General features: G+C 45.9%; 1 protein-coding gene across 2 annotated transcripts in view; it reads right to left on the minus strand.

Annotated features, from left to right (window-relative positions):
• Positions 1-21415: 21415 nt before the first annotated feature.
• The window catches only part of pik3ap1 (phosphoinositide-3-kinase adaptor protein 1), a 121543-nt gene continuing 115514 nt past the window's right edge, over positions 21416-27444 (minus strand). Inside the window, exons 14-17 of one of the 2 annotated variants that reach the window (XM_078530543.1) lie at positions 25726-25881; positions 24616-24686; positions 22427-22527; positions 21416-21915 (exon numbers count right to left, since the gene is read on the minus strand). In XM_078530543.1, the coding sequence (XP_078386669.1) occupies positions 21852-21915; positions 22427-22527; positions 24616-24686; positions 25726-25881 (392 nt within the window). In that variant the 3' untranslated portion in view covers positions 21416-21851. The remainder of the gene's footprint in view (positions 21916-22426; positions 22528-24615; positions 24687-25725; positions 25882-27444) is intronic. The other variant, XM_078530545.1, reaches the window with a different exon arrangement.

A 27444-nucleotide genomic window follows, 5' to 3' on the forward strand; every position in this document is an offset into this window, starting at 1 on the left:
GGCTACAGTTAGATCATGAACGGTCTTATTGAATGGTGGAGCAGGCTCGAGGGGCTGAGTGGCCTACTCCTGCTCCTAATTCATATGTATGTTCACAGTGTTTATTTATCTCAGACTGTCATCAAGGTACCTCGAAGTTGAGTGCAGAATTAACCAGTCGCAGGCAAGATTTTGGATCAGAGGAAGAGCAATTCACAGTAAAATGGCAAATGGCATGAATATCAGGTCAGGAGCAGATGTTGTAACTCAGCCTTCCTCCCAGCATTGTTACTGAATGCTTTCATTAGAGGCATTTCTATAACCAGCCTGGTTCTCCCTGAATTGAACAAGCCTCAGGCACAGTAAAGGCAACTTTGCTTCAGAACCAAAGGCGCAATGACTGCCCACATTCTCTGCTCTACTCTGGAGTCCAGTGAATCACACACACTCTTACTGTTAATGGCAAAAAAAAAACGAATGCCCAGATTTTGTTGTCAGCAGGAAAGCAGGGTTGCAAGGGATCAATCTTTGATCTATAAGGGAGTCAAAGGTTATGTGGGGGCAGGCAGGAAAGTGGAGTTGAGACCACAGTCAGAACAACCATGGTCTTATTGAATGGCAGAGCAATCTCGAGGGACTGAATGGCCTACACCTGTTCCTATTGCTTATGATCTAATGCTGCTCACCACTGACCCCAAAGAAAACTGCACTGAGAGATCTATTGGTCTCTGCCATGAGAACATTAACTCTTTCTGTGTGCAGTTGACTGCAGTGCAGTTTAATGGGGATTCCCAATGTGCAGCTGCAGTGTCAAACTGTCCAAGCTGCCAATCATATCAAAACATTCTCACAGACAGCTAATTAGGAAAATAAAAGCACTAATTATCAAACCAGTGTTTAAATAGTTTACAGAAAGCAGAAGAAAGATTGGGACATACATGGGGATAAGGTAGAAGCTGAAATGTCATGAACATTTTAACTCTTTTAAATTCATTATTTAAAAATCCAGTTTGAAAAAATCTAGAAATTTCTTATGGAGGAGACATTGAACAATATTCTACAAATATATAATTATTTTTTCAGGGCCAGCTCAGTTGTTCAGCAGTAGTTATAACTTAAATCACCATTAAGAACTCAGCAACACCTCACTGAACAAGGCTTAACTTTTCATGGGGCTTCTAACACTAATATGGGAGCTGAAAATAGGATTTTCTCAACACATCAATTGATTTCACGATTGCTGGCTCTGGGGCGGGGGGTGGTGGTGTGGAGTTCAGTGGGGTGGGGATGTCCACAGTGTAGCAGGGAACAGAGCAGTGAATGGTGGCGCACAACTTCAGGATTTCTGAGTTAATCTGTACTTGCACTGAATCCTGAAGGTGCTATCCAATTCCGAGGCTTAATGTAGGTGAACGCTAACAGTTCAACATCAAAACCACAGCAAATTTCAGCCCATTATTTAAACATAACTAAACGTAGGAACAGGAAAGGGAACAGGTGAATGGCTCACAGGGAGTAATAACAGTAGCTTCAGATTAAGAGAGATTCTTCAGGACATTCTTCGAACAGTCCGATAATCTGAAAGACTTGCCGAAGAAATGGTTTCGACAGCCCTCCTGTTCTCCTGGACATGGATAGGCTGCTCAGCAAGTGGAGAGAAAGGGATGCGATGCCTAGAGGAATTTTCCTCTTCATCTATCACAGATTAATGTCAGAGGCAGCTTTCATACCATTTCTCTGATCGTTCTTCTGTCAAAGGATCAGCAGATGTTCTTGAGAACCCTCAGAAATTCAACACTAAAAGTGTCATACCCACTGACACTGAAATTGAATTAAAGCTGTGTAGCTACTGCTGTCCCTTTATGATAAAAGAAATCTTTCAGATAACAGACATTAATGCTAAGACATAAACCATCTCCCACTGAAACTGTACCTTGATGGTTCAGTCACCAGAGATAATTGGGCAAAAATTAATCAGGACATGGGATGGGGGAGAGAGGGCAGGAGAGAGAGAGGGTGGAGGGGTTGGCAGGAGTAGGAGGGAGAAGAGTAAATGCAACAGATCTATCCTGTGGATTTAATACCTGTGGTTGACCAAATATCTACAGAAACCGATGCACAATGACCTCAGAGCCAAAGCGGCAGCAGAATGAAATTCCACAGTGCGGGTGTGAGGAAAAACCATTCTATTGCGAGGAGATGCCAGTGGCTGAGATTCAAACCCCACTGTGCGTCAATGCTCGTGTCATCAAGGACCACTTGTGCGGACGATGGGAACACCGATGCTATGGTCACCTGACAGAAATGTGACAAGAAATATTTATCAACACATATCTTTGAAAGCAGCCTCAGGTCAGTCAGTTTGGGGGGGATAGAGACACTCAGAGGGGAGAGATCCCACCCAGCAAAGATAAGACCCTAGGTAGCATCCATTAAAAGGCAGCAAAGTGGGGTTAGCCTTTTACCTACCACTTTGCAGAACCAAGCCAGATCTTCGCTACAGGGGCTTAACTACAACTTTGGCCAGAGCAAAGCAAGAAACCCACTGTTGCAAGTGCTAAGCTAACTGTGAATTAATTTCCGGGATCATCCAAAATTCATTTTCTTCAGTGAGCCAAAAGGGAATCATCAGGTCTTCAACGTTTCAATATTCCATCTCAAAAGAGTTAAGTATAACCATGAGCAGAATTTTCCCTGCTCGCTGGTGTCGGGCATCATGGCGGGTGTGAGAGGACAACATGGCGGGAAGGCCAAAAATCATTTTCACACCATTGTGAAACTACCTTGCAATCGTCCGCTCCGCCTGTCAATGGCGGGCTGCGTATCCCACTGCCACACACTGGGAAATTCATTGTAATATATCTGCATATCGTTACAAGCCCAGCTCACCAGAATCATTCCCCCCACGCTGGATCATCGGACACGTTGGCGTGCAATCACACCGACGTGTTTCACACCTGGTGAGCTGCACTTCACTCGGGACTTTGAGGTTTGTTTGCCCACCTTACTTCGGGCAGCACTCGTGGTCATCAGCGCCAGGCTTCCCAGGCAGCACCACATCACTTTTAGAGGGGCTCATGGGCAGGTCTCTACGTACCAGACCAGCCGTAAGGCGGGGGTGGCTTTTCAACAGCTGCAGACCTAGGGCTTGCTTGGGGAAGAGGGTGAAGTGGCCTCAGGGAAGGGAAGAGGCTGCAGGGTGAGGGCGGTACTGGGGAAGGGGGGTATCCCAGGGTGTGTGTGGGGGACACATGTTGATCTGTGCAAGTGGCCTCAAGATGGTGAGGGCTGAGGAGGCAGCCTGCAGAGGAGATGAGGCCAGATGGAGATGTGAGGGTGTGTGTGAGAGAGTGAGTGTTGATGTCACTTGAGCTGGCAGTGAGTGAGATGCCAGTGAATGTGTGATGGGTTTGTGAGTGTGTGAGTTTAGAATGATGGGATGGTTGCCTTATCCTGGCTGCACAGATGAGATCATTCATCCTCTTTCTGCATTGGATGGCCAATCTCTTCTGTGCAGCATTGCCACTGCCTTCCAAGCCAGAGTGGTGAGACTGTTGGGCCTCTTGTAGCCAGAGCAGGAGTACAGGACATTGCAGTGGGCTCCAAAGGTATTCAGAAGGCATCCCAGCAATACATCACTGAATCTGGAGGCTGCTGTCTTCTTGCCTTTCGGGGCAATGTTTTCGATGCAACAGTCCTGGGCTGGAATCACTGAGAGGTCTGCATGCTCCTGCACTTTGAACATGGTGCCCGGCCTGAGGAAGCAGCGAGGTGACGGTGTGGTGAGTGAATTGGAGGCCACAGTGCGTTCCCTGGGAATGCATGATTAACGAGGTGGGATTGAGATGCTACAGCATGAAAACCCGCCAGTGTGGCCAGTGTGGAAAACACCCTGTTTCCTGCCAGCACTTAGTGCAGATCTGGGATGATTCCGCCCCATGACATTTTTGGACTTTTATAAAAATCTCAGTGCATGCTACCTCTTTTGCAATCACCTTTTACTGTGTGCATGTGTGAGTGGGTGCTGTTGCGATTACATTCAGGTTTTGAGGAATATACATGTATTCTTTTTATCAAATTTAGGAGAAAACCTGTCATGTGTCTGTCCTTGAGAGTCACAGCACTCAAGAGGTTAAACACTTCTTCATTAAAACACATCTTGTTGTGATTAGCCAAGAGGTGGAAAAAGGTGAAACCATCCAGCCATCTCTCCCCTGACTGTGACAGATTCTCGTATTTAGATTGGTTTATCTTTGATATCCTGAATAAACTTTCCAGAACTTTTAAAAAATTTGCTCTTGGGGTGTGGGCAACACTGGCAAGGTGATACTTATTACCCACCTCGCGTTTCCTTGAGGTGCATTAAGGGTGGACCACAGAAGTGTGGACTTCTGGACGAGACACCGAACCAAGTCCTCAGCAGCCCTCTGGGGTGTAAAAGACCCCATTCACTATTCTGAGAACAGCAGCAGGTTTCTCCCTGGTGCCTTGGCCAATATTTATCTCTCATTCAACATCACACAGAAGACAACAGGCTATTTGCTTATTATCACATTGCTGTCTGGCAGAATTTGCCACAAACTGACTTCCACACTTGCTGCATTCATTAATGCAGCAACTACTGTTCAGAAATACTTCCTTGGCTGTAAAAGGGCTTTGAGACGTCAGGTGGTTGTGAAAAGCGCTATAAAAATGCACGTCTTTTTCTTTGGTGTTCTGGAGCTATGCATTTCCCAGGCCAGAGAGGAATGGCGGGTGTTCCCTGAAGGCCATTGATGATTCACAAGCCCACAGCTTTCATCTCCTGCCGCTAATCAAGTTAAAATCACAATCATCCATTGTAGGTTTGAGCCCTCAACCACTGATTCGTCAAAAATCAGCAAATGGTCCGGCACACACAGCTCTTCCTCAATGAGGAAATGGTTTGCGTTAAGTCCATGATGAAGCAGTGGGCTGGGGCAGCAATGGGCTTGGGGAGTCACTGGCCTTTCTATGATATGGTCTTCATATAGGGCTGACTTGGCCAAGGGATTGCCCGTTCATAGCTATAGGGTGTGAACAAAACCCATCATCGTAATAAACACTCCCTCCGTCGCTGGCACACACTGACAGTAATGTGACTGCCCTCAGGATGCACTGCAGCAACTCATCAAGCCCCCTTCAACAGCACCTCTCAAACTGGTGACTTCCATCCCTTAGGAGAACAAGGGACGCATGGGAACACTACCACCCGCAGGTTCCCCTCCAAGTCACACACCATCCTGACAAGAAACTATATTGCCATCCCTTCATCATCACTGGGTCAAGATCTGGAACTCCCTCCCTATCACTGGAAGCATCTTCTCTAGACAGACGGCATTCATCACTGCCTTCTCCAGGGCAACTAGAGACAGGCAATAAACATTGGTCTTATCAATGAGAACTCAGAATCAATAAAGAAAAAGATAAATACGGAGGGCTCCTGGCCAAATTTACGCTGTTGTTCCGATAAATACAATTTCACATTTTTAATGTAATTCAAACATCAAACATTAAATTGTGGCTACAAGAGCAGGTCAGAGTCCAGGAATCCTGCAGTGAGTAACTCACCTCCTGACTCCCCAAAGCCTTTCCACCATCTACAAGGGACAAGTCAGGAGTGTTTTGGAATACTCCCCACTTGCCTGGATGAGTGCAGCTCCCACAACACTCAAGAAGCTCGACACCATCCAGGGCAAAGCAGCCCACTTGATTGGCACCACATACACAAACATTCACTCCCTCCACCACCGACGCACAGTAGCAGCAGTGTGTACCATCTACAAGATGCACTGCAGGAATTCACCAAGGCTCCTTCGACAGCACCTTCCAAACCCACAACCTCGACCATCTTGAAGGACAAGGGCAGCAGATACATGGGAACACCACCACCTGCAAGTTAATATAAAAGCAAAATACTGCAGGTATTGGAAATCTGAAATAAAAACAGAAAATGCTGGATAAGCTCAGCTGCTCTGGCAGCATCTGTGGAGAGAGTTAATGTTTCAAGTCCTTATGACTCTTCTTCAGAGCTTGCAACCTGTAAGTTCCCCTCCAAGCCACACACCATCCTGACCTGGAACTATTTCACCGTTCCTTCACTGTCGCTGGGTTAAAACCCTGGAACTCCCTCCCTTACAGCACTGTGGGTGTACCTGGACCGGATGGTCTGCAGCAGCTCAGGACCGCCTCCTCATGGGAAATTAGGATAGGCAACAAATGCTGCCCTTGCCAACAATGCCCACGTCCCATAAAGAGAATAAGAGCAGAGCTTGTTGCATGAAATTGGCATCTTTAATAAGCAGGAATTTTCTGCATTTTATGAGATTAGCTAAACAGCATTGATTCTCTCTCTGGAAAAAAGAGTTGACATTCCTGAGCTGATAGAATGGTATCTTTTGAACCGCCTTATCTACATGTTTAGAAAGAGCCAGGATATGACTCTCAGCAAGATATAAACTAAAAAGCTGACCTCAAGCAGGGTGACGCACAAGGTGGGTGGTGACCACCCTGATGTTTTGAGTACCTGTCCTGTGTCCATTGGTCAGAATAGTTAGAATAGGTGATTGGCACTAGGTAAACTACCAACCCCCATAAAGGGTACATATACTGGTGTCATACTGGTGGTATAGGGCTGCTGAGGTGCTGGTAGGGGGCTGAGGTGCTGGTGAGGTGGCAGTGCCTTCTTCAGATGGGAGATGGACTGGAGGAGGAGGAGGAAGATCGAGAGATCGAGGGAAGAGTTTCCTAACACTTTGACTAGAGAGAGGAATGCTGTTATCACAAGCTGTTACAGGTCGTATACTTGTTTTCCTGTCTAATTAGTTAATGTAGCATACCTAAACTGTTGTTTCTTAATAAACTTAATAAACCATCTTATAATTACTTATCACTAGTCGACTGCTTATTTAGGTATCTGTAGTCCCAAACCCAGAAATCTTACTCAAACTCTGTAATGCTCATGTCATGCATGTTCATCTTAGAACTGATCACCAATGCACTGTAAATGGAGCAGAGATCAATTTAGATATAAAGGCCATTTGCCTATTCTTAGATCATCCCTCCAAAGATAAACATTCTTGTCTAATCCCACTCTCCTCACTCTCCATGCTGTTTAATATCCCAGCCCACTCTCCCCCCATTCCCCACACCCTTTAATATCTCAGCCTGTCCAATCCCACTCTCCCCCCAATCCCCACACCCTTTAATATCCCAGCCTGTCCAATCCCACTCTCCCCCCAATCCCCACACCCTTTAATATCCCAGCCTGTCCAATCCCACTCTCCCCCCAATACCCACACCCTTTAATAGCCCAGCCTGTCTAACCCACTCTCCCCCCAATCCCCACACTCTTTAATATCCCAGCCTGTCCAATCCCACTCTCCCCCCAATCCCCACACCCTTTAATATCCCAGCCTGTCTAATCCACTCTCCCCCCAATCCCCACACCCTTTAATATCCCAGCCTGTCCAATCCCACTCTCCCCCCAATACCCACACCCTTTAGTATCCCAGCCTGTCCAATCCCACTCTCCCCCCAATACCCACACCCTTTAATAACCCAGCCTGTCCAATCCCACTCTCCCCCCAGTCCCCACACCCTTTAATATCCCAGCCTGTCCAATCCCACTCTACCCCCAATCCCCACACCCTTTAATAACCCAGCCTGTCCAATCCCACTCTCCCCCCAATCCCCACACCCTTTAATAACCCAGCCTGTCCAATGTCAGCTGTGGCTCAGTTCATAGCACCCTCATCTTTGAATCAGAAGGTTGTGGGTTCATGTCCCACTCCTGGAAACCAAGAACTGTGAATGTACTTGAAAGAGTTGAAAAGACCCTCCCCTCAATCCCCACACCCTTTAGTATCCCAGCCTGTCCAATCCACTCTCCCCCCAATCCCCACACCCTTTAATATCCCAGCCTGACCAATCCCACTTTTCCCCCTCACTCGCATACCTTATCCCAGCCTAATCTCATCCTCCAAATCGTCCCTCTAAAAAGACCCTACACTTCCCCATCGTCACATCTAATTCTCCTTTGAATGTTTCCTGCTTCCTGTCAGTGCCCTACCCAGGAGTCCACTGCTGGATGTGATTGTCCCTCTGTATGACACTCCTGTCAGCTGTCTGAATTTCACACTTCATTCATTTGCATCAGCCTCATTGTCTGAATCACAATCTTATTTTGCGTAATGATTGGAATCTAGCTTTTTAATTCAGGTCACAACCCTAATTCCCTCACTGTTGCCTCCTTTCAAGGCCGAAAAGCTCAAGTTTGTCCAATATTTCTCATAACTCAGGTCTTTGAGACAAGATTCACCTGCTCTGTGTGGGAAGGGATTCACTTATCCAATTGGCCACATTGAAAACCAACCTGTTTACACAAATAGACAATCTTTTAAATGTTCTGACCATGAAGAGTTTTAAAACAAAAGCTATCTCCCTAAGGGGGAAGCAATGGTGCAGTGGTATTGTCATCCAGATACTCAGGGTAATGCTCCCCACCACAGCAGAGGATGAAATTTGAATTCAATGAAAAAAAAAATCTGGAATTAAAAGTCTAATGATGACCATGAAACCATTGTCGATTGTTGTAAAAACCCATCTGGTTCACTAATGGGAAATCTGTTTTCCTTACCTGGTCTGGCCTACATGTGACTCCAGACTCACAGCAATGTGGTTGACTCTGAAATGGCCTAGCAAGTCACTCAGTTCTCAAGGCCAATTAGGGATGGGCAATAAATGCTGGCCCAGTCAGCGACACCCACATCACAGGAATCAATTTAAAAGAACCCAATGTACTTGCACTGGGGGGAGGGGTGGTGGGAGGGTGAGGGGTGGAAGCCATTTACCTGCTGTAAACCTTGACTCAACAGGTAGCACTGCTGCCCCTGAGCTACAAACTTGTGGATTCAAGTCTCACTCCTGAGACCTGAGTACAAAATCTAGGCTGGCACTGCAATGCTGCGCTAAGTGAATGCTGCACAGTTGAAGGAGCTGTCTGCATTTAGATGTTATACAGAGGCCTTCCCTGCCTTGGGTGTAAAGGATCCCATGTGCTATTGTGAAGAAGGCAGGGGAGTTCTCCCCAGTGTCCTGGTCAATATTTACTGCTCAATCAACATCACTAAACAAAAATGATGATCTGACCATTATCTCATTGCTGCTTGCGGGAGCTTCCTGTGCAGAAATTGGTTCCTGTTTTTCCTCCATTACAGCAGTGACAACATTTCAAGAGGACTTCCATTGCCCTTTGGGACGTCCTGAGGTCATGTAAAATGATATGTCAAATGGAATATTTCTTCCTTAGGGATCAGCCCTTGTGGCTCTGATCTGCACTGTTTCCAGTGCCTGAATCCTTGTTTCTCTGTGACCAGAACTCAAGATCCGGTCTGATCAAAGCTCCAGGGGATTTGATCCTGACTTCCTCTGGCTTCTATATTCCTGCTTTAGTTCCAGAGTTCAGCAACGTTATTGATTTGCTTATTACTGCATTAATTCAATGTGTTTGAGCACAGATTCTAATAAAATCCCTAAATCTTGTTCAACGTCACCATAGCTAATCCACTGTCAGAGATAGGTTTAGCGCCTGCTGTCCATTTCTATCTGGGTTAGCCTACAGCTTCCCCCATTTCTCTTTTAGCATTCTCTGAAGGGCTCACCAATGCGTTCATTGCTGCCTCCTCACGAGCATCAATGCCAGCTGCCCCATCCTGCTCTCAGGCTGCCCTCCCCACCCAGTGTGCCAGCTGGGCGCTGCTCTAGCCAATCTCCTCCTTGTCCAACTTACCCTTTCCACTGATGACCCTGTGGACTCTGCGTTGGCCCAGTTGTCACCGCCCCCCCCCCTCCACATCTCCTACCAGGATGTTTGTTCACTCACAAACAAAACCTGTTGCTTAACCTAAAGCTTATTGTCAATGATTGCATCATGGCCTTAATGGAAACCTGGCTGATGGATGATAATGGCTTCCGTCTAATTGAAGCCTCCCTGTCTCGCTATGCCTTTCACCACCAAGATCATGGAGGTGGTGTGGCTCATGTAACCAAATCGCTCCTTGGTCTCTCTCCCTACTCTTCTAGCATTTTTTTCTCCTTTAATCATTTTGCTTTGTTCCACCTCTGTAACTTCTCATTTGAAATCCTGGTTCTCTATCACCCACCCAAGTACAATGTGAATTTTCTCTTCACTGATTTCCTCCCTCAGTCTCTGTACTGGACAGCTTCCCAGCTCAAGGGGTGAGGGTGGCAGACTGGTAACTGTCAGTGGCTGAGTAATTCCAAGGTACAGGACAATGTTCTAATGGTGTGAGCTCAAATCCCACCTTGGCAGCTGTGGCTTTCTGGTAAGTTTAATTCAGAAGGAAATAAAAACTTTACTCACACAGCATCCTAATTGTACATGCAATGAGAACAGTCACTCCCTCAGACGCGCTCACAAGAAAAGGTAAATTCTAGAGATGAAACATACATAATATGTCTTTAACTGAATAGCAAAAGGTAGTCCTTTAATATGCAAGAGTTGCAGGCCTGATGGATTTCACATGGTTCTTTGGAGGTTGTAAATCTCTGGGTTTTTCTTATGAAGTTGCAGCTGAGCTTCTGTAGAGAAGAATCTTGCAGGTGAAGGTAAATTAACCCCCCTCTCACTGCCTGAGAAGACTGTTTGTCTTGGGCAGGGTTCCTTTCTTCTTGCTGGAGCATTGCTCTCCTTGTGTCCTGTTAGTCTGCAGACTGACTTGCCCCCAGCTGGTTCTTAGAATAATATGTGTTATCTCTAGTGAGTTTCGATCATGTGACCAAACAGATGATACAATGTTAGAAGCCATTGCTATACAACATACGATGAATAGCGGCCATTCACACCTGCTTGTGATAAACTGGTTTCTTCATATCGCCCTTTGTTAGGTTTTGAATTCGCAGACACTGAGTCTGGGGGAACCATTGGATTTCAGTTTCTGTAAATGTCTAGACGATAGGGAACACACAAGTGATGTTGTATCCAGAATGCCTTTACAAGGGAGGGTTGTCCCCCACGGGCGTTTAGATTTTAATGATTTTCCAGAAAGATGGGTTAGTTTTTTTCTGGCAACAAGTCACCTGACCTCCCCTGACTCCATCTTGGGTCAAAGTAGATTGCCCCATTTGCCATGCTTTTTTTAAATGTAAAAATGTTCATTGTTTCCATAAATTCGTGGGTATATGACACGAGAGTGACACATTCTGGTAATCTACGCTGCACTCACTCCAAAGCCTATATAAAAGTAAATATGCAATGAAATTAAGGAGAAAAGGTACCATTCTGAAAATCAGGTATAGATTGAGTAGGCTACGAGAGAGCCCAATCTTCTACTTTATCTGTTATCATGAGTTTGTCTTGGGATTCGTTAGCTTCTTATTCTAGAAGAGATCTCGCTGGAGGCAATAGTATTTGTTCTAAAACATTTATTTACATTCTAACTATTTACAAAGGTTAAATAAGACTGACATATAGCTAGAGCTGCCCTCTGAGGTGCTACTCAGACACCCACTCTCAGTGAGTGACATCTGTGTGACATATCTTCTTGCACATGCTCAGTATGCTCTTATTAAAGTTAACTCTTCACTCTACACTTTATAAAATTCATAAAAGTATGTAAACATTTGCGAATTTAATGAACTCACCCTGACAACATATGATCTATGGACTTCAATACAAAATAGAGAATATAATAGACCTTTCATTTTTATTTTGTAAATTATGTTGTATTTTGCAACATATTGTAATTATTTGTATACAGAAATGTTCGCAATAATGCTATCCTTTTATAATTTTATACTTTATCTCTATTTGAATGAATGTCTATGATTATGTTATGAATTATGAATACTTGTTTCATTTGTGTCAGAATTCCACACCTGTCACCATGAGGATTTGTCAGCAAATTAAACCAATAAGAAAATTCCTTCCTAAGCATGTGGTGCCCAGAGCTGCTCACCATAACTCCAGGTGTGGTCTAACCACGGCTTTGTGAAGATGAAGAATGACTTCTACCCCTTTGTATTCTAGTCCTCTCGATATAAAAGCCAACATTCCATCAGCCTTCATGAGTATTTTCCCCACTGTTCATGACTTCTTAATGATCCATGTGTCTGGACATCCAAGCCTCAATGGATCGCCACTATTTCTAGCTTTTCGATGCTGCTTCACATCGCTATGGGGCTTACATTTGAGCCACACAATTTGGGCTCCAAATAAATCGACTCAAAATTCTGGGGAAACCTGACAGTGTTAAAAAAAACCCTCTCAGTCAGCTATGCAGGAGGACTGTCAGAACATATAAAATGTGCTTCCCTGGGAATAAAGGCACTGGTGACTTGCTCTGTAAAGGAATGGACAGAAAAGGGGCAGAAATGACAAAGTCCCCTGTGGGTTCCTGCAATGAAACTGTCACGTAGAAGTTGAGAACTGTGGACCTTGGTTTCAGAACTGGCTGTAGTAGTAAACAGGGTTCCTCTGGAGGCTCAGGACAGAAGCACAACTTCCTGAGACACTGTGTGCCTGGGTCTATAGGTGCTGCAGGATGGGGGGTTCTGTCCTGGTCTAACTCCCATCGGACGCTGTCTGATTTCCAGGCTGCCCACACAGCCTCCTGTTACTCCTCACCCTGCATTGTGTTTATTATGTAAAGTGAGATTCCCGTTGCGAAGCAGATTTTGCAGCTTTGAGATACTTGCTCCCTAATTCCCGTTAAATACAAAGCTCTCCATGGGGACTGTAGGTGAAATGGTGCGTGGGCGATCCTATTCAATCTCCTGCCAAAGCCTCCACCATCAGAGGTACCAGTGTCCATCCAATTCAGTTCACTCCACATAACGTTAAGAAACACTGAGTTTACTGGATGAGGCACCGACAGCTGAAGTACTTTATCAGTAAAGGGAACAAAATCATGGAACCCTCCTTGCATTTAAATCCTTTATCATCACCGAATCGCCGTCGGGGTTACAGTCGTATAGTGGTTGTGTTATTGGGCTGGGAATTCAGAGGCCTGGATCAATAATGAAGGGGCCTTTAACATGAGTGCAATCGAAAGGAGAGGAGTCACACGGACTCGAAACGTTAACTCTGTTTCTCACTCCACAAATGCGGCCAGGCCAGGCTGAGATCTTGCTGCAGTTCTTGTTTAGATTTCAGATTTCCAGCATTCACAGTATTTTGCTCTCAGCCTGGATTAATCATCTTGGAGACCGGAGGTAAAATTCAACCATGACAGCTGGGGAATTCCAATTTACTTAATCAAATAAATGTGGAATTGAAAAGCTAGCATTAATAATGATGACTATGAAACCGTTGGATTGTCATAAGGACCCATCTGCTTCACTAATGTCCTTTGGGGAAGGGATTCTGCTGTCCTTACTTGATCTGGTCTACACGTGACTCCAGGTTGACTTTTAACGGCCTCTGACATAGCCTGACCAGCCGCTCAGTTGTATAGGGATGGACAATAAATGCTGGTATTGACAGCTATTCCCACACCTTGTGAATCAGTAAAAAAGTATAACCGCATGCCACCAGTGTGGGAGAACCTTCAGCACAAGGACTTCAGTGGGTCAAGGGGAGCAGAGTCCAGGCAGTAACTGCAGCTGTGCCAATGCCATTCATATCATGAGCACATTTTTGTTTTAAAAAAAAAGCAACAAACTCTTTATGTAGCAAAGGCATTTATGTAGTGCCTTCAATATAATTATGTCCCAAGGTGTTTAACATGAGTATAATCAAAAGAATATTGACGCTGCGCCAGAGATGTTAGGACAGGTGAACAAAAGCTTGGCAGATTTGAAGGAGCCCTGAAAGGAGGGAGAAGTGGGGAGGTGGAGAAATTTAATGAGGGAATTCCAGAGCCTAGGACATAAATGCCTAAAGACATGTTCACCAATGGTGGGGTAGGGGAAGGCTGGTGGGGTGTGGGAGTCACAAGCAGACAGAATTTGAGGAACACAGAGTTCCTGGAAAGCAGATCCCACCATCATCAATTCAACAAGCATTTTGACTTAACCATAAAGTCTTGGCACCTGTGCCTGTTATGCAGTGATATACAATCAGTGGCATATGCAGTAGTATACGATCAGTGGCATATGCAGTGGCATACGATCAGTGGCATATGTAGTGGTATATGATCAGTGGTGTATGCAATGGTATACGATCAGTGGCATATGCAGAGGTATACAATCAGAGCTATATGCAGTGGTATACAATCAGTGGCATATGTAGTGGTATACAGTCATTGATATATGCAGTGGTATATGATCAGTGGTATATGCAGTGGTATACAATCAGTGGCATATGCAGTGGTATATGATCAGTGTTATATGCAGTGGTATACAATCAGTGGCATATGTAGTGGTATACAGTCATTGATATATGCAGTGGTATATGATCAGTGGTATATGCAGTGGTATACAATCAGTGGTATATGCAGTGGTATATGATCAGTGTTATATGCAGTGGTATAGAATCAGTGGTATATGCAGTGGTATACAATCAGTGGTATATGCAGTGGTATACAATCAGTGGTATATGCAGTGGTAAATGATCAGTGTTATATGCAGTGGTATACAATCGGTGGTATATGCAGTGGTATACAATCAGTGGTATATGTAGTGGTATACAATCAGTGATATATGCAGTGGTATGCAATCATTGGTATAACAAGTGGTATATGATCAGTGACATATGCAGCGGCATATGTAGTGGTATACAATCAGTGGCATATGCAGTGGTATACGTTCAGTGTTATATGCAATGGTATACAATCAGTGGCATATGCAGTGGTATACAATCAGTGGCATATGCAGTGGTATACAATCAGTGATATATGCAGTGGTATACGATGTGTTATATGCAGTGGAATACAATCAGTGGTATATGCAGTGTTATACAATCAATGGCATATGCAGTGGTATATGCAGTGGTGTACGATCAGTGTTATATGCAGTGGTATGCAATCAATGGCATCTGCAGTGGTATATGATCAGTGGTATATGTAGTGGTATATAATCAGTGGTATATGCAGTGGTATACAATCAGTGGCATATGCAGTGGTATATAATCAGTGATATAACGAGTGGTATATGATCAGTGGCATATGCAGCGGTATATGTAGTGGTGTACGATCAGTGGCATATGCCGTGGTATACAATTAGTGGTATATGCAGTGGTATATGATCAGAAGGTTTCATGGGACAGCAGATTTAATAGGATCACCTCTCATTCTACCAAACTCCAATGAGTATAGGCCCAACATACTCAATCTTTCCTCATAAGAAAATCCCTTTCATCCTAGGAATTAGCTGAATGAAGCTTCTCTGACCTGCTTCCAATGCAAACATATCCCTGTAAGGAGACCAAAACTGTGTATACTACTTCACGTGTGGTCTCACCAATGCTCAACAGCTGCAGCAAAGATGGAATTTATTTTTAATTCTTTCATGGGATGTGGGCATTGCTGGCTGGGTCAGGATTCATTGCCCATCCCTAATTGCCCTTGAGAAGGTGGTGGTGAGCTGCCTTCTTGAACCGCTGCAGTCCATGTGGTGTAGGTACACCCACAGTGCTGTTAGGGAGGGAGTTCCAGGACTTTGACCCAGCGACAGTGAAGGAACAGTGATATATTCCTAATTTAGGGTGAAGGGTATCCCCTTGTCCTATAACTCTGCCTGTGAGTGGGAGGGATTCTTCAGCTCCACCGAAATCTATGATCGGGCACTCTGGGCCTAGGTGGTTCTTGATATTCTTATCAATTGGAAGACATAAATCTTGATTTACATTCCTCCCCAATGCAGAAATTTCAGATCTCCAACGTTGATCTGTTCTGCTTTGCTACAGTAACATTCCTCAGTAAATAAAATTGCCAGGAATGTGCTATGTAGAGTTCTACAATGTAGAGAAAATAACGTTCTCAATTCTCCTTCGCACGATGCCAGGGAAAATCTCCACACATGACTTGTTCTCAGTAGGCGTGTGAAGTTATTAGGAAGGCAAATGGAATGTTGGTCTTTATTATGAGGAGGTTGGAGTATAAATGTAGGGTAGTCTTGCTACAACTGTACAGGGTATTGGTGAGACTGCACCTGGAGCACTGTGTACAGTTTTGATCTCCCCACTTAAGGAGGGATTTACTTGTATTGGAAACAGTTCCGAGAAGGTTCACTAGGCTGATTCTCGGGCTGAAGGGATTGTCTTGTGACTGGGCTTCCCAAACCTTTTCCCACTGGGGCCCCAATTCAAGGCTTCGGAATTGTAGTTACCCCACAGTGGGGGCTGTGAGAGTGGGGGATGGGGGAGACCAGTGAGGTGGGCAGGTGAGGAGAGTTTTTAAATCTTCACGTATTTTTAAAACCTTACGTTTTCGGTTGGTTTTCTGAAGCAGGCCTCAAGCATCGGCCATTTAGGCCACGCCCACCATTTTGTAAAAAACGCCAATATTTAAAGGGGCCTCACAGCTGTTAACGCTCGGTCAGAGTTCCACGGCAGCCATTGCCGCTGCAGAGCCGGTGACCACAGAATCCCGTCTCATGGTCCCATTGGGGGTCGCGACCCCCAGTTTGGGAAGCCCTGATCTCCTGACGAAAATTTGGATATGTTTGGGCAGATACCCATTGGATTCTGAGAGGGTTTGACAGGGGCTTGACATCTCTTGGGGCGATCTAGGACTAGGGGACACAGTTTAAAAATAAGGAGTCTCCCATAAGACTGCGCGGAGGAGGGAATTCTTCTCTCAGAGGCTCAATAGAGTTTGGAATTCTCTTCCCCACAGAGAGCAGTGGAGGCTGGGTCAATATATTCAAGACTGAGACAGATTTTTGATCTACAAGGGAGTCAAGGGTTGTGGTTGGAGTTAGGCCAAAATCAGTTCTGCTGTGATCTTATTGAATAGTCAAGCAGGTTTGATGTCCTGATTGGCCTCTTCCTGCTCCTATTTCTTATGACCCTATGTTCTAACCAATAGCATCGCTCAGTTCAGATAATTAATTTTCTAAGGTTGTGACATTCGTTTATGTGAATAAAAAACAGAGAGAGTCAGACAATACATTTGTATTTTTATAGTCACTTAATATTGGTATACAGAATAATAACCAAACACAATACCTTCTACTTTAAAGGTTAAGGGTCAGAGTCTTTCAGACCACACAGGAAGATAATTAATAAAGGTTAAAGTGCACAGTGATGGGCCTCAGCTTCAATATTAGTTTGATTATTGCAGGTGACGGTTGACTTCAAACATTAATCCACAAGGTCTCAACTTATGAAGAGTCTACCACTTTACAAAATGTTAGGAGTTGGTGGGACTTGAAGGATGGCCATCATCGACCAGGCCAGCCTCAAGAGTTCACCACGACATCACTCGTCACATGACCTTTTTGAATCCCGATTGCCCCTTCAAACCATCCACTGCCCTGCATGTGGAACGGGTCCAACCTCCTCTGTCCAATCACATCCATCTTCTGAGCTTCTGTCCATCTCATATCTTGCTCCTGCCACACCAGGAGATCCCAGCTCTCCAGTGGACAAGGGACCACAGGCAGCTTGAGGCAAACTCACTCAGAGAGGCCACAATGCCTGGTGCAGAAAACAGAGCAAGTTCACATGGGGACAGGTGGAAATGTTCTTTCAAGGCGAGGCTGAGGCACTTTGTTTGGGGAAGAGGAGAGTTTACATTGTGACTAAAATTCCTCATCTCACCAAGCACCAAGTTCACAGATAAAACACACAACTTTCACAACAGGTAAAGTTTTGAAACGCAGAACTTCATTTCGCATTTTCCAAACACAATTGTATTTAACAGCAAAAAGTTATCTAGGTTATAGTAAACCCTCCAGTGGACTGGGATGTGTATTAGCGCAGGTGATGAGAGCATGAGTTTAAACCTTGCCATGGATTGGGATCAGTTACTAAACAATTCAGTTACTGCTGGAAAAAGTGAATCCGCGCTGAAATCAACCACGTCTTTTTTGCTTTTCTTTGTCTCCCCTTCTGTTGGTGTCCAGTTCCTTGGAGGATAGGGCACTCCCCAGCTCTCTTAACCAATGTGTGGGCCTGGGCAACAGGTGCTGACCAGTTATTGAACCAGAAACAACGCTACAGCCCCAGGTCAAAACCATCCTCCACCAGTAATGACTCACTCACATGTTCCACACATACTAACCCACTGACACACTCACTCATACACGTGCTGACGCACTCACTCACACTCTCAACGCACACACATGTTGACACATTAATACACTCACACTCTCAACACACACTCACATGTTGACACATTAATGCACACTCACATACACACACACACAAATACACTCTCCACACACTAATATACACACACACACACAAATACACTCTCCACACACTAATATACACACACACACACACAGAAACTCACACTCTTCACACATACTCGCACATTGACACATTAATACACACACACACACGGACACATGCACAGACACTGACACACACATATACTCTCCACACAAACACTAGCACTTGCACACACTGATGCAGATGTACACAGCGACACATGCATAGACACAGGGCTGGATTTCAGTGAGTCAGGCTGAGTCCAGGGGCCATTAAAAATCTGGAGAAAAGGATATTTGGCCACCTGTTTCTGTTGCTACAGTTAGAAAATTGACTCATTATGAATGCTTGGCTGAGATCCAAGACTCGCTAATGGATTCGCTCAGCAGGGGGTCTGTTCACACAACTAAAAGGGAAGTGTCTGCTTTAATTGATTGACATCTTTATGAGGATATAATAAGTTATTCTTGCTTTGATCTGCTCTTATCTCAATGTTTTATGTTTATTTGGACAAGGTTAAGAGTTGTGAAGTGAGGAAAGCCTCTGCAATTGAAACAATGGGCAAAATTTTCCCCCTGTTGGTGAGGGGCGGGGGAGGTGTGGGAGTGAGCGTGGGCTGGCAGCCCTCCGATTGACACTCCCGATCAGGGGTTCGCCGCCATTTTTCATGGGTGGGCCAATTAAGGCCTGCCCAGCGTGACGTCTGCATGGAAGCGCTGTGCGCTCCCTGTGCGGGCGGGGGAGGGGGGAATGCCAAATGTGGAAGTGCGGAAGACTAAGTGCTGCCTCGGGGAGATTGGTTCCCAAAGGGAAAAAGTTATTCTTTGGAAAATTTCATTAACCACCCATGTCCCCTCATGTGACAATGTCACATGAGTTGGGACATGGACATAACTTTAAGTAAAAGTGAACCTTAAGTTTTTAATTCAGTCATGAAACCTCATCCCACCCATGGATCGCCTTAAGATTGGATGGGCAGGTCCGCTAATTGCTTTAATTGATTTTTGAATGGCCTCAATAGGCCGTTGACAGGTCGGTGGGCGCACAGCTGACTTGGCTGCACCCCCGCCAACCTGCAAATGCAAATGATGCCGGGTAACATCGGGAGTTCTGCCCGATGTCATTCCGCGGCATTTTATCCGTCGGTGGGTGGGCCCCACACCCGCTCGGCGATGGGAAAATTCTTGCCAATGAATGACTCTGTTTGATTGACGCTTTTATAAGGTTGTAAAAGGAGCAGTTTTCTTCAGAGGAGATTTTTGAATGGGTGTTTTTTAAGCGCATTTCAAGACTTTCAATTGTTATTGTAGGGCTCGTTGGCTCTGTATAAAGTACACACTGGGCGAGTGGGCGTGGAGATGGCATGGGAGTGGGTGGAGGGGTGAGGAGGCTGGAGGGCCTAACAGCCTTTCAGACGCCTGTGACCAAGTCCCAGAGGGCCAACATGGGGCTTCTAACCGGCCTGCCTTGGCACTTGCCTGCCTCTGTGGCTGCATCTAAACCACTTCCCGTGTCATTGGGTAGACTCGTCCCTGCCCCTCACCCCCACAACCCCCAACCCCACCGACTCCTTGGGATGAAAGTAGGGCATCGGGAGGCCATTTATATGGAGTCGGGATGTAAATTTCCTGACCCCACCTTCCTGCCTCAATGGTGGGAATCCAGCCCACAACTTTCAGACACTCTCCATCCTCACACACGCTGACACACTCTCGCCACACACTCACTCACTCGCCACACTCTCTCCCCTCACTCTTCCTCACACACACTCTCCGCACAGGCTTGACCATTTGGTCCAGGACTGAGTGCAAATCCTTGAATAAAAGTCATTTGAAAGTTGCCAAAGGTGCTGCTCCCTGGGGTGCTGGTCTGTCGCCAGCTGCCGTGCAGCAGTCAAAGCCTCTCAGGGAGGAGGGTCCTGGGGCTGCTGCTGTTGTGAGAATCGTCTCGACAGTGAACCAGCCCTGGGGGGTTTGAGAAGGTTGGTCAGGAGATGACCCGTACCTCTCTCTCCCTATCGTGACTTTGTTCAACTCTGCTGAAATCTGTTGCTGAGGGAGTTTGAAACATTAGGGGACGCTTTGCCTCCAGGGCCTGAATTTTTCAGTCGGTGGGCAGGGGCGCTGACCGCTGCCCACGAGCAGCTCTGCGCCGCCAATTAAGGCCCACCCAGTGTAAGAGGCGAGTGGTAGTGCCCAGCACTACCTGTGCGGGCGGGGTGGGGGGGGAGGTGGGAGAGTCGGGGCCTGCGCTCTTTCAGGGAGATCGAAGCGTTTTGAAATAAATAAATAAACGGATTAAAAATGTAATTAAACATGTCCCCTCATGTGACCGTGTCAGAGCAGAAGAGGCCCTTCGGCCCATCGAGTCTGCACCGACACCTGAGAAACACCTGACCTACCTACCTCCCTAACCCCATTTACCAGCACTGGGCCCGCAGCCTTGACATATTTTTATATTTCAGAAATTTTTAAAATTTAATTAATAAAATCTTTAAGAAACCTCATCCCGCTTGTGGATGAGGTTTCCTAAAAAGCGTAAAGGCTGCTTGGCCTTTTTTGCCTGCCCGCCAACCGTGAGGTTAAGGTTGGACGGGCAGCGTTAATAATTACATTAATTACTTCCTTAATGGCCTTAATAAGGCTGTTTAAATATCAGCGGGCGCGCAGCTGACTCTGGTCCGCGTCTGCTGAATGAAGTATTGCGAGGCCGCGCAGTGATGTCGAGACGCATGCCCCATGTCGTTGGAAAATTGACTCATTATGAATGCTTGGCTGAGATCAAGACTCGCTAATGGATTCGCTCAGCAGGGGGTCTGTTCACACAGCTAAAATGGAAGTGTCTGCTTTGATTGATTGACATCTTTATGAGGATATAATGTCATTGTGGGTCGGGCCTGGCCCTTGCATGCCCACCGGAACATTCAGGCCCAGGTATCCTCAGGCAGGCTGAGAATCACTGGCTGTGGTTCCACCGAGACGCTATCCCACAGTTTTCCTGCTTCTCCCTGTTGAACTTGTGGGATTGAGGACTGATTAACTTTGCACTTAAAACAGAGGCGGGTAGGAAACTTGCACAATTGCATTTGCAAAATTATTCAGATAAACATCACCTATCATTTAAATTGACTAAACATTCATCACAAACCTTAAACAATGTGAAGTGTATTCTTTTAAACAGCTTGTTTAAGAACCACACAGAATGATTTATGTAAATGGTCATCTCTTTTGTGTTTTGGGTGAATTCCACCACATTTATACTCAGGACGTTTAGCTACCATTGAGGAACGGACACTTGGACAGTTCTCACCATTTACAGCACAACCTTCAAAATAAATAGATTGGTGAGTTAACTCCCAGCAAAACCACACACGACCGTGCCATCAGAAAGGAAACTGCAGCAGACAGTTAGCACAAAAGCTGCACTTGGAACTGGATTCTCTTGTTTCCAAGTGGTAGTTCTGTTAAATGCTTTTTATTATTGAAGTGAGGGCTGATCCCTGGTGCCTGAACTGTGACTATCGACCTCTAGGTGGCACAGGAGGAGCAGAAGTGACCTTTGCCGAGGGTTGGGTTGGGGTCCTGAAAAATAAATAGCAGATTTGCCGCGTTAGTGCTGACAGGGACGTGACAGCGTTTAAGCAAAGTTCCATTACCTGTACCTCCGGTGCCCCACGCACTGCCTGGCATCAAGTCCCGTTCACCCATCGTCCCTGTGGTTGCTGACCTAAATTGGCTCTCAACCACCTCCCCCCAACCAGCTTCAAATTCCTGGCGTGCCTCCATGGGCCCCTGTATATTCCGGTTATTAAGCCACTCAGCCCCCCTCAGGAGAGCCACCATTTCTCTGGGTGGATGAGCCAATCCTCGATGTAGCCAACAGCAGCCGCAGCCGGTGAGCTGTGACCCAGCGCGGCAAGGAGAGAGCGAGCGCCGTCAGTCACAAGCACAACCGCAGTCGAGCAATGATTGTTAGATCGTGCAGCGGACCTGGGGACCCCCGGTCTTCAGGAGGATTGGGAAGAATGGTTGGGAGTTCAGGGCACACAAGCACCTGCTTTTCACAGTGTGGTTAAAGGTGACGCGTAGATACCTGGGCGGCATGCGAGGTGGAATTCGAGGAGGCGGTAAACTGGGTGGTCGGTGTCGACTGATTGGCCGGCTCACAGGTCTGCAGTCTGCTGGCTCATTGTCCTTGATAAGGTCAAAACAGAAAAAAGAGAAAAACCAAAGTCACTATGTGCAGAGGGAATGGGGAAAACACCGTGTGTTATTGATAATATATTGCGCACATTTTCACACTAACTGAGTTAGGAATTCTGCAGGATTCTCCCGATGCCCCAGCATAACGCTGGCGGAGATCCCAGGCACATGGCACCAGCTGGGAGACTGGGAGAAGCCAGCGGAAATCCTGCTTCTCTGTCCCTGCGCTCCAGCAAAATTCCGCCCCCCTCCCTGAGTGATTGACGCAGCGTACACAGAGACAGGCTGGTGGCCTAACAGGCCTGTGCTGGGGTTTTATACTCAGCCTCCTCTCACCCCTCTTCATCCTACTTCAATTCCACCCCTTCAACTAAATGGACGTGTTGGGAGAACGCAAATTCATGATTGACACTTCCAGTGACTACTGAGAGTGTGGAAGTGAGATATATACCCCAAAACTCAGCCTCTGTCAGCGCCCCTTCCCCCCTGCACCCCGCCCACTCCCCTCCCTGGGCAGCTGACGGGTGAATAGAATTGAGGTAGATCAGCCATGATTGTGTTGAATGGACAAGCAGGGTCAAAGGGCTGAATGGCCTCCTCTCGCTCCTATTTCTCATGCTCTTATGTGCCTGCACACATTATTCCTCATAAACTGGTTTTTCCTGGCTTCCATGTCAGTAAACAATTCCCTTTCCTCAGGTACAGGCCCTGCCCTTTCAGAACCACTGTCATCACCTCTTCCTGAAATAGTCCATCCTCAACTCAACTCAACTACCCCATTTCCAAAATAAAGGCAAAATGCTCTGGATGCTGCAGGTCTGAAATAAAACAGTCTGGCAGCATCCGTGGACAGAGAATTGTAGTTAACGTAAAGAGTGACGTAGTCCACACCAGGTACAGGTGGCAGGTTTCCTTCCTTAAACATTAGTTATCCCAGATGGATTTTTATTTCAACAATCGGTAAGAGTTTGATGGTCACAATTACTGAGGCGAGCTTTGTATTCCAGATGTTATAAATTGAATTTAAATTCCACCAGCTGCTATAATGGGATTTGAACCCGTTCCCCCTGAGTATTAATCTGGGCCATTAGCACACTCGGGGCAGGGACGTTATCACGACACCACCATCGCCCTGCAGCTTTAACTCTGCCTGGAACCACACCTGAATAGCTCGAGTTCCCTCTGTCCGTTCACTTGTGGGTTTTGGCTGTTGCTGCAGACTCGAATCTATCACTGGAGCTTCGCCTTTCTCCTCCACTTCTCCTTTTACTTTCTCTTTATTCCTCTACACCCCTCTCTCACGTCATCATGCCTTCTTTCATTTCTTCCCTCTCGGACAGTCTGCCCCTCCAAACCCCTGTCCAAACCTTTAGGCCCTCTTTGGCCTTCAAAACTCTGTCTAACTCTGAGTAACTCGGAGTAACTCTGACCTTCAAAATCAGAAACGACATCCTACGTGCCTGTGACAAAAGTAAACTATCCCCCTCATCTTTCTCGTCCTGTCTGCACACTTTGTCACCACACCATCCTCGTCCACTGCCTCTCCTTCATCATCCAGCTGGGCGTGGCTGCATGCACCTGCTTCAATTCTTTTCTATTCAGTTGTAGCCAAAGAACCTCCTACAATGGCTTCTCTTCCTGCTCTTGCACCACCGCCTCTGGTGCCCCCCCACAAGAATCTATCCTTGGACCCCTCCTATTCCTCAGCAGTATACTGACCTTTGTCAATATCACTCTGAAAATACAATGTCAGGTTGCACATGTATATTGATGATAGCCATTGCCATCTTGCTTGATCCCCTTCACTATCACTGTATTGTCACAATGCTTGTCTGGCATCTAGTACTGGACGGGTAAAGATTTTCTTCGACTAAATGTTGGGATAATTGAGACCATTTCCTTCAGTCCCCATCAAGCAGTCTGTCCCTAGTAACTAACTCTATCTCCTTCCCTGGCAACTGTCTGTAGCTGAACCAGACTGGTTGAGACCTTGGCATTGCACTTAACACTGAGATGGACATTTCCGCTCCATCACCCGGATTAGCTTCTTCAATTCCTGTAACATCACTTGTGGATTACCTCATTATCCCCCTCTGCTCCACTGCTTAAACTCAAGACGCTCCGAATACTTGACCGACTGCTGAGGCTGCCTGAGTAGAGAGAACAGGAGACAGACTGATTTAGAAACGGAGACAATTTACGAAAGCAGCTTTAGATAAAGGAAACTAATAATACCTCAAACCCCAGCTCTGTCAAAGCAGCTCATGGGTTGAACGCTGAGTTGTGTTAACTGACAGTCATTGCAAGTATGAATTAAATGGAGAGAGGAGATAAATTTCTGCATGTTCTGCAGAATTTAACTGTCTTCACCCCTCTATGTAAGATTGCTGTTTACACATTAAGATGCTGAATAAAATGATCCCATGGAAAGAAGACAGAATTGTGACAGATTTTTATTTTTGGCTAAGATTAGAGGGAAAGGTAAAAATTGAAATCAACGTTTCTCTCTAGAGTTAAGTGCCCCGCGAAATGAGCAGGAAGGTAAACTTGCTCTTACCTAGCCTAGCAGTTCCCATGTTAAATTATGCCAGAACTGGACTTTTCCAACAAATCTTAGCCTTGGTTTAGGGCGTTTTACTATGTGAAAGGTGCTATATGAATGCAAGTTGTTGTTGTCGGTTGGGTTGGGTTGCTCCCTTTTGAGATCTTTTGTGACGCTCACACCCTTTGTCACGTCTCACACCCTTCAGTCTAACCCGCTGTCCCTTTCTTCCATTGTTTTGATCTCCAGTTTTTTTTTTAAGGTGCAAGCAGATAAACCAACGCTTCCATCTGCAAGTTTCTCCCTCTCTCTGTAATAAGGAGAGTTGGGGATGCAATTGAAAAGGCAAGAAAATAGCAGGGCCGGGGGGGGAAAAGAGCAGGGGAGTGAGGTTAATAGCTGAATAGCTTCCGTGCGTGTTTTAACAATTCGATGGAAAATAAGGAAGGGTTTAAGAGCAAGGATAAGAGCATCAAAGAGGGTGTATGAAAAGAGAAGGGCGGGCACAAGGCGTGATGGGCCGAATGGCAGCCTTCTGCGCTGTGCCACTCAGTGATAGTGTGACGGATTTAGTTGCAATCTCAGGAAGGATGGCTCAAGGGAGTTAGACTGTCATTAGAATCTGACGCATGGCTCTGCGGACATACTTGCTGTGCTAGATGTGCTTCCTGTTTTCCACATGCCCCGTTGTATTCCTTCCCGGGATGGGCAAGGCTGGATGAATCTGGGATTATCTTGATAAACTCCATATTGCGCACTGTCTGAAATGTCATTTGATCGAGCAGGAAGGGTGATTTCCAATTCTGGTGAATAATGACAACAGCGGCATTTTAAAACACTCATTCTATGCTGCTGACCCCCCATGCCAATGCTCCTGAATAAAAATGCTTTCTTTAAAAATAAACTCAAACAGATATTAACAAAATTGAAGTAGATATTAGCCTTCCACTGGCAGACTATAAACGCCTGTCCAGAAAGCGATTACAAATAGGGTGTGTGCTGCCATTAATCATTCAAACTTAAGGAAATAAGAAGTCTGTCTGCCTGGTGTCTTTAAATGGATGGAAAACCAGAAAGATTCCTTTATGGAAATGTAAACCCGATTTGCCTCTTTTTAAAAAAAATTGATCTTGGGATATGGGCTTCGCTGGCTGGGCCAGCATTTATTGCCCCTCCCTAGTTGCCCTTGAGAAGGTGGTGGTGAGCTGCCTTCTTCAACCGCTGCAGTCCCTGTGGTGTAGGTACACCCACAGTGCTGTTAGGGAGGGAGTTCCAGGATTTTGACCCAGCGACAGTGAATGAACGGCCGATATATTTCCAAGTCAGGATGGTGAGTGACTTGGAGGGGAACTTACAAGTGGTGGTGTTCCCATGTATCTGCTGCCCTTGTCCTTCTAGGTGGTAGTGGTCGTGGGTTTGGAAGGTGCTGTCGAAGGAGCCTTGGTGAGTTCCTGCAGTGCATCTTGTAGATGGCACACACTGCTGCTACTGTGCGTCGGTGGTGGAGGGAGTGAATGTTTGTGGATGTGGTGCCAATCAAGTGGCTACTTTGTCCTGGATGTTGTCAAACTTTTTGAATGTCATTGGATTTGTACTCATCTGGGAAAGTGGGGAGTATTCCATTACACTCCAGACTTGTGCCTTGTAGATGATGGACAGGCTTGGGGAGTTACTCACAGGAGGTGAGTTACTCACTGCAGAATTCACAGCCTCTGACCTGTTCTCGTTGCCACAGTACTTGTATGGATGGCCCAGTTCAGTTTCTGGTCAATGGTAACTCCCAGGATGGTGATAGTGGAGGATTCAGCAATGGTATTGCCATTGAAGATCAAGGGGCGATGGTTAGATTCTCTCTTGTTGGAGATGGTCATTGCCTGGCACTTGTGTGGCATGAATGTTATTTGCTACTTAGTAGCCCAAGCCTGGATATTGAATGTGGGCACAAGCTGCCTTAGTATCTGAGGCATTGTGAATGGCTATTGAACATTGTGCAATCATAAGTGAAGATCCCCACTTCTGACCTTATGTTGGAGGGAAGGTCATTGATGAAGCAGCTGAAAAAGGCTGAGCCTCAGACACTACCCTGAAGGACCTTGTAGTGAGGGGCTGAATCCAGGAGCGTGGACCAGAGACCCTGCTCCATTATCTCTAATCATGAGTAAAGCATGGAAGTGTGAGGGACTAAGACCTCACAGTGCATATTTTTATAAAATATATATATATACTCATTTCTAGTTCTAAATTTTAAAACTGAACCTGAACAAGATCCTTATAACAGCTGAATCTATGACCCCGGGACAAAGAAGCCCCTTTGCAATTTTGGGAAAACTCATACCTCGTTACCTCTGAGGAGCCACTAACAATCA

This window comes from Cetorhinus maximus, chromosome 27 (assembly GCF_964194155.1).
Source record: "Cetorhinus maximus chromosome 27, sCetMax3.hap1.1, whole genome shotgun sequence".
NCBI classification, from domain to species: Eukaryota; Metazoa; Chordata; class Chondrichthyes; order Lamniformes; family Cetorhinidae; genus Cetorhinus; species Cetorhinus maximus.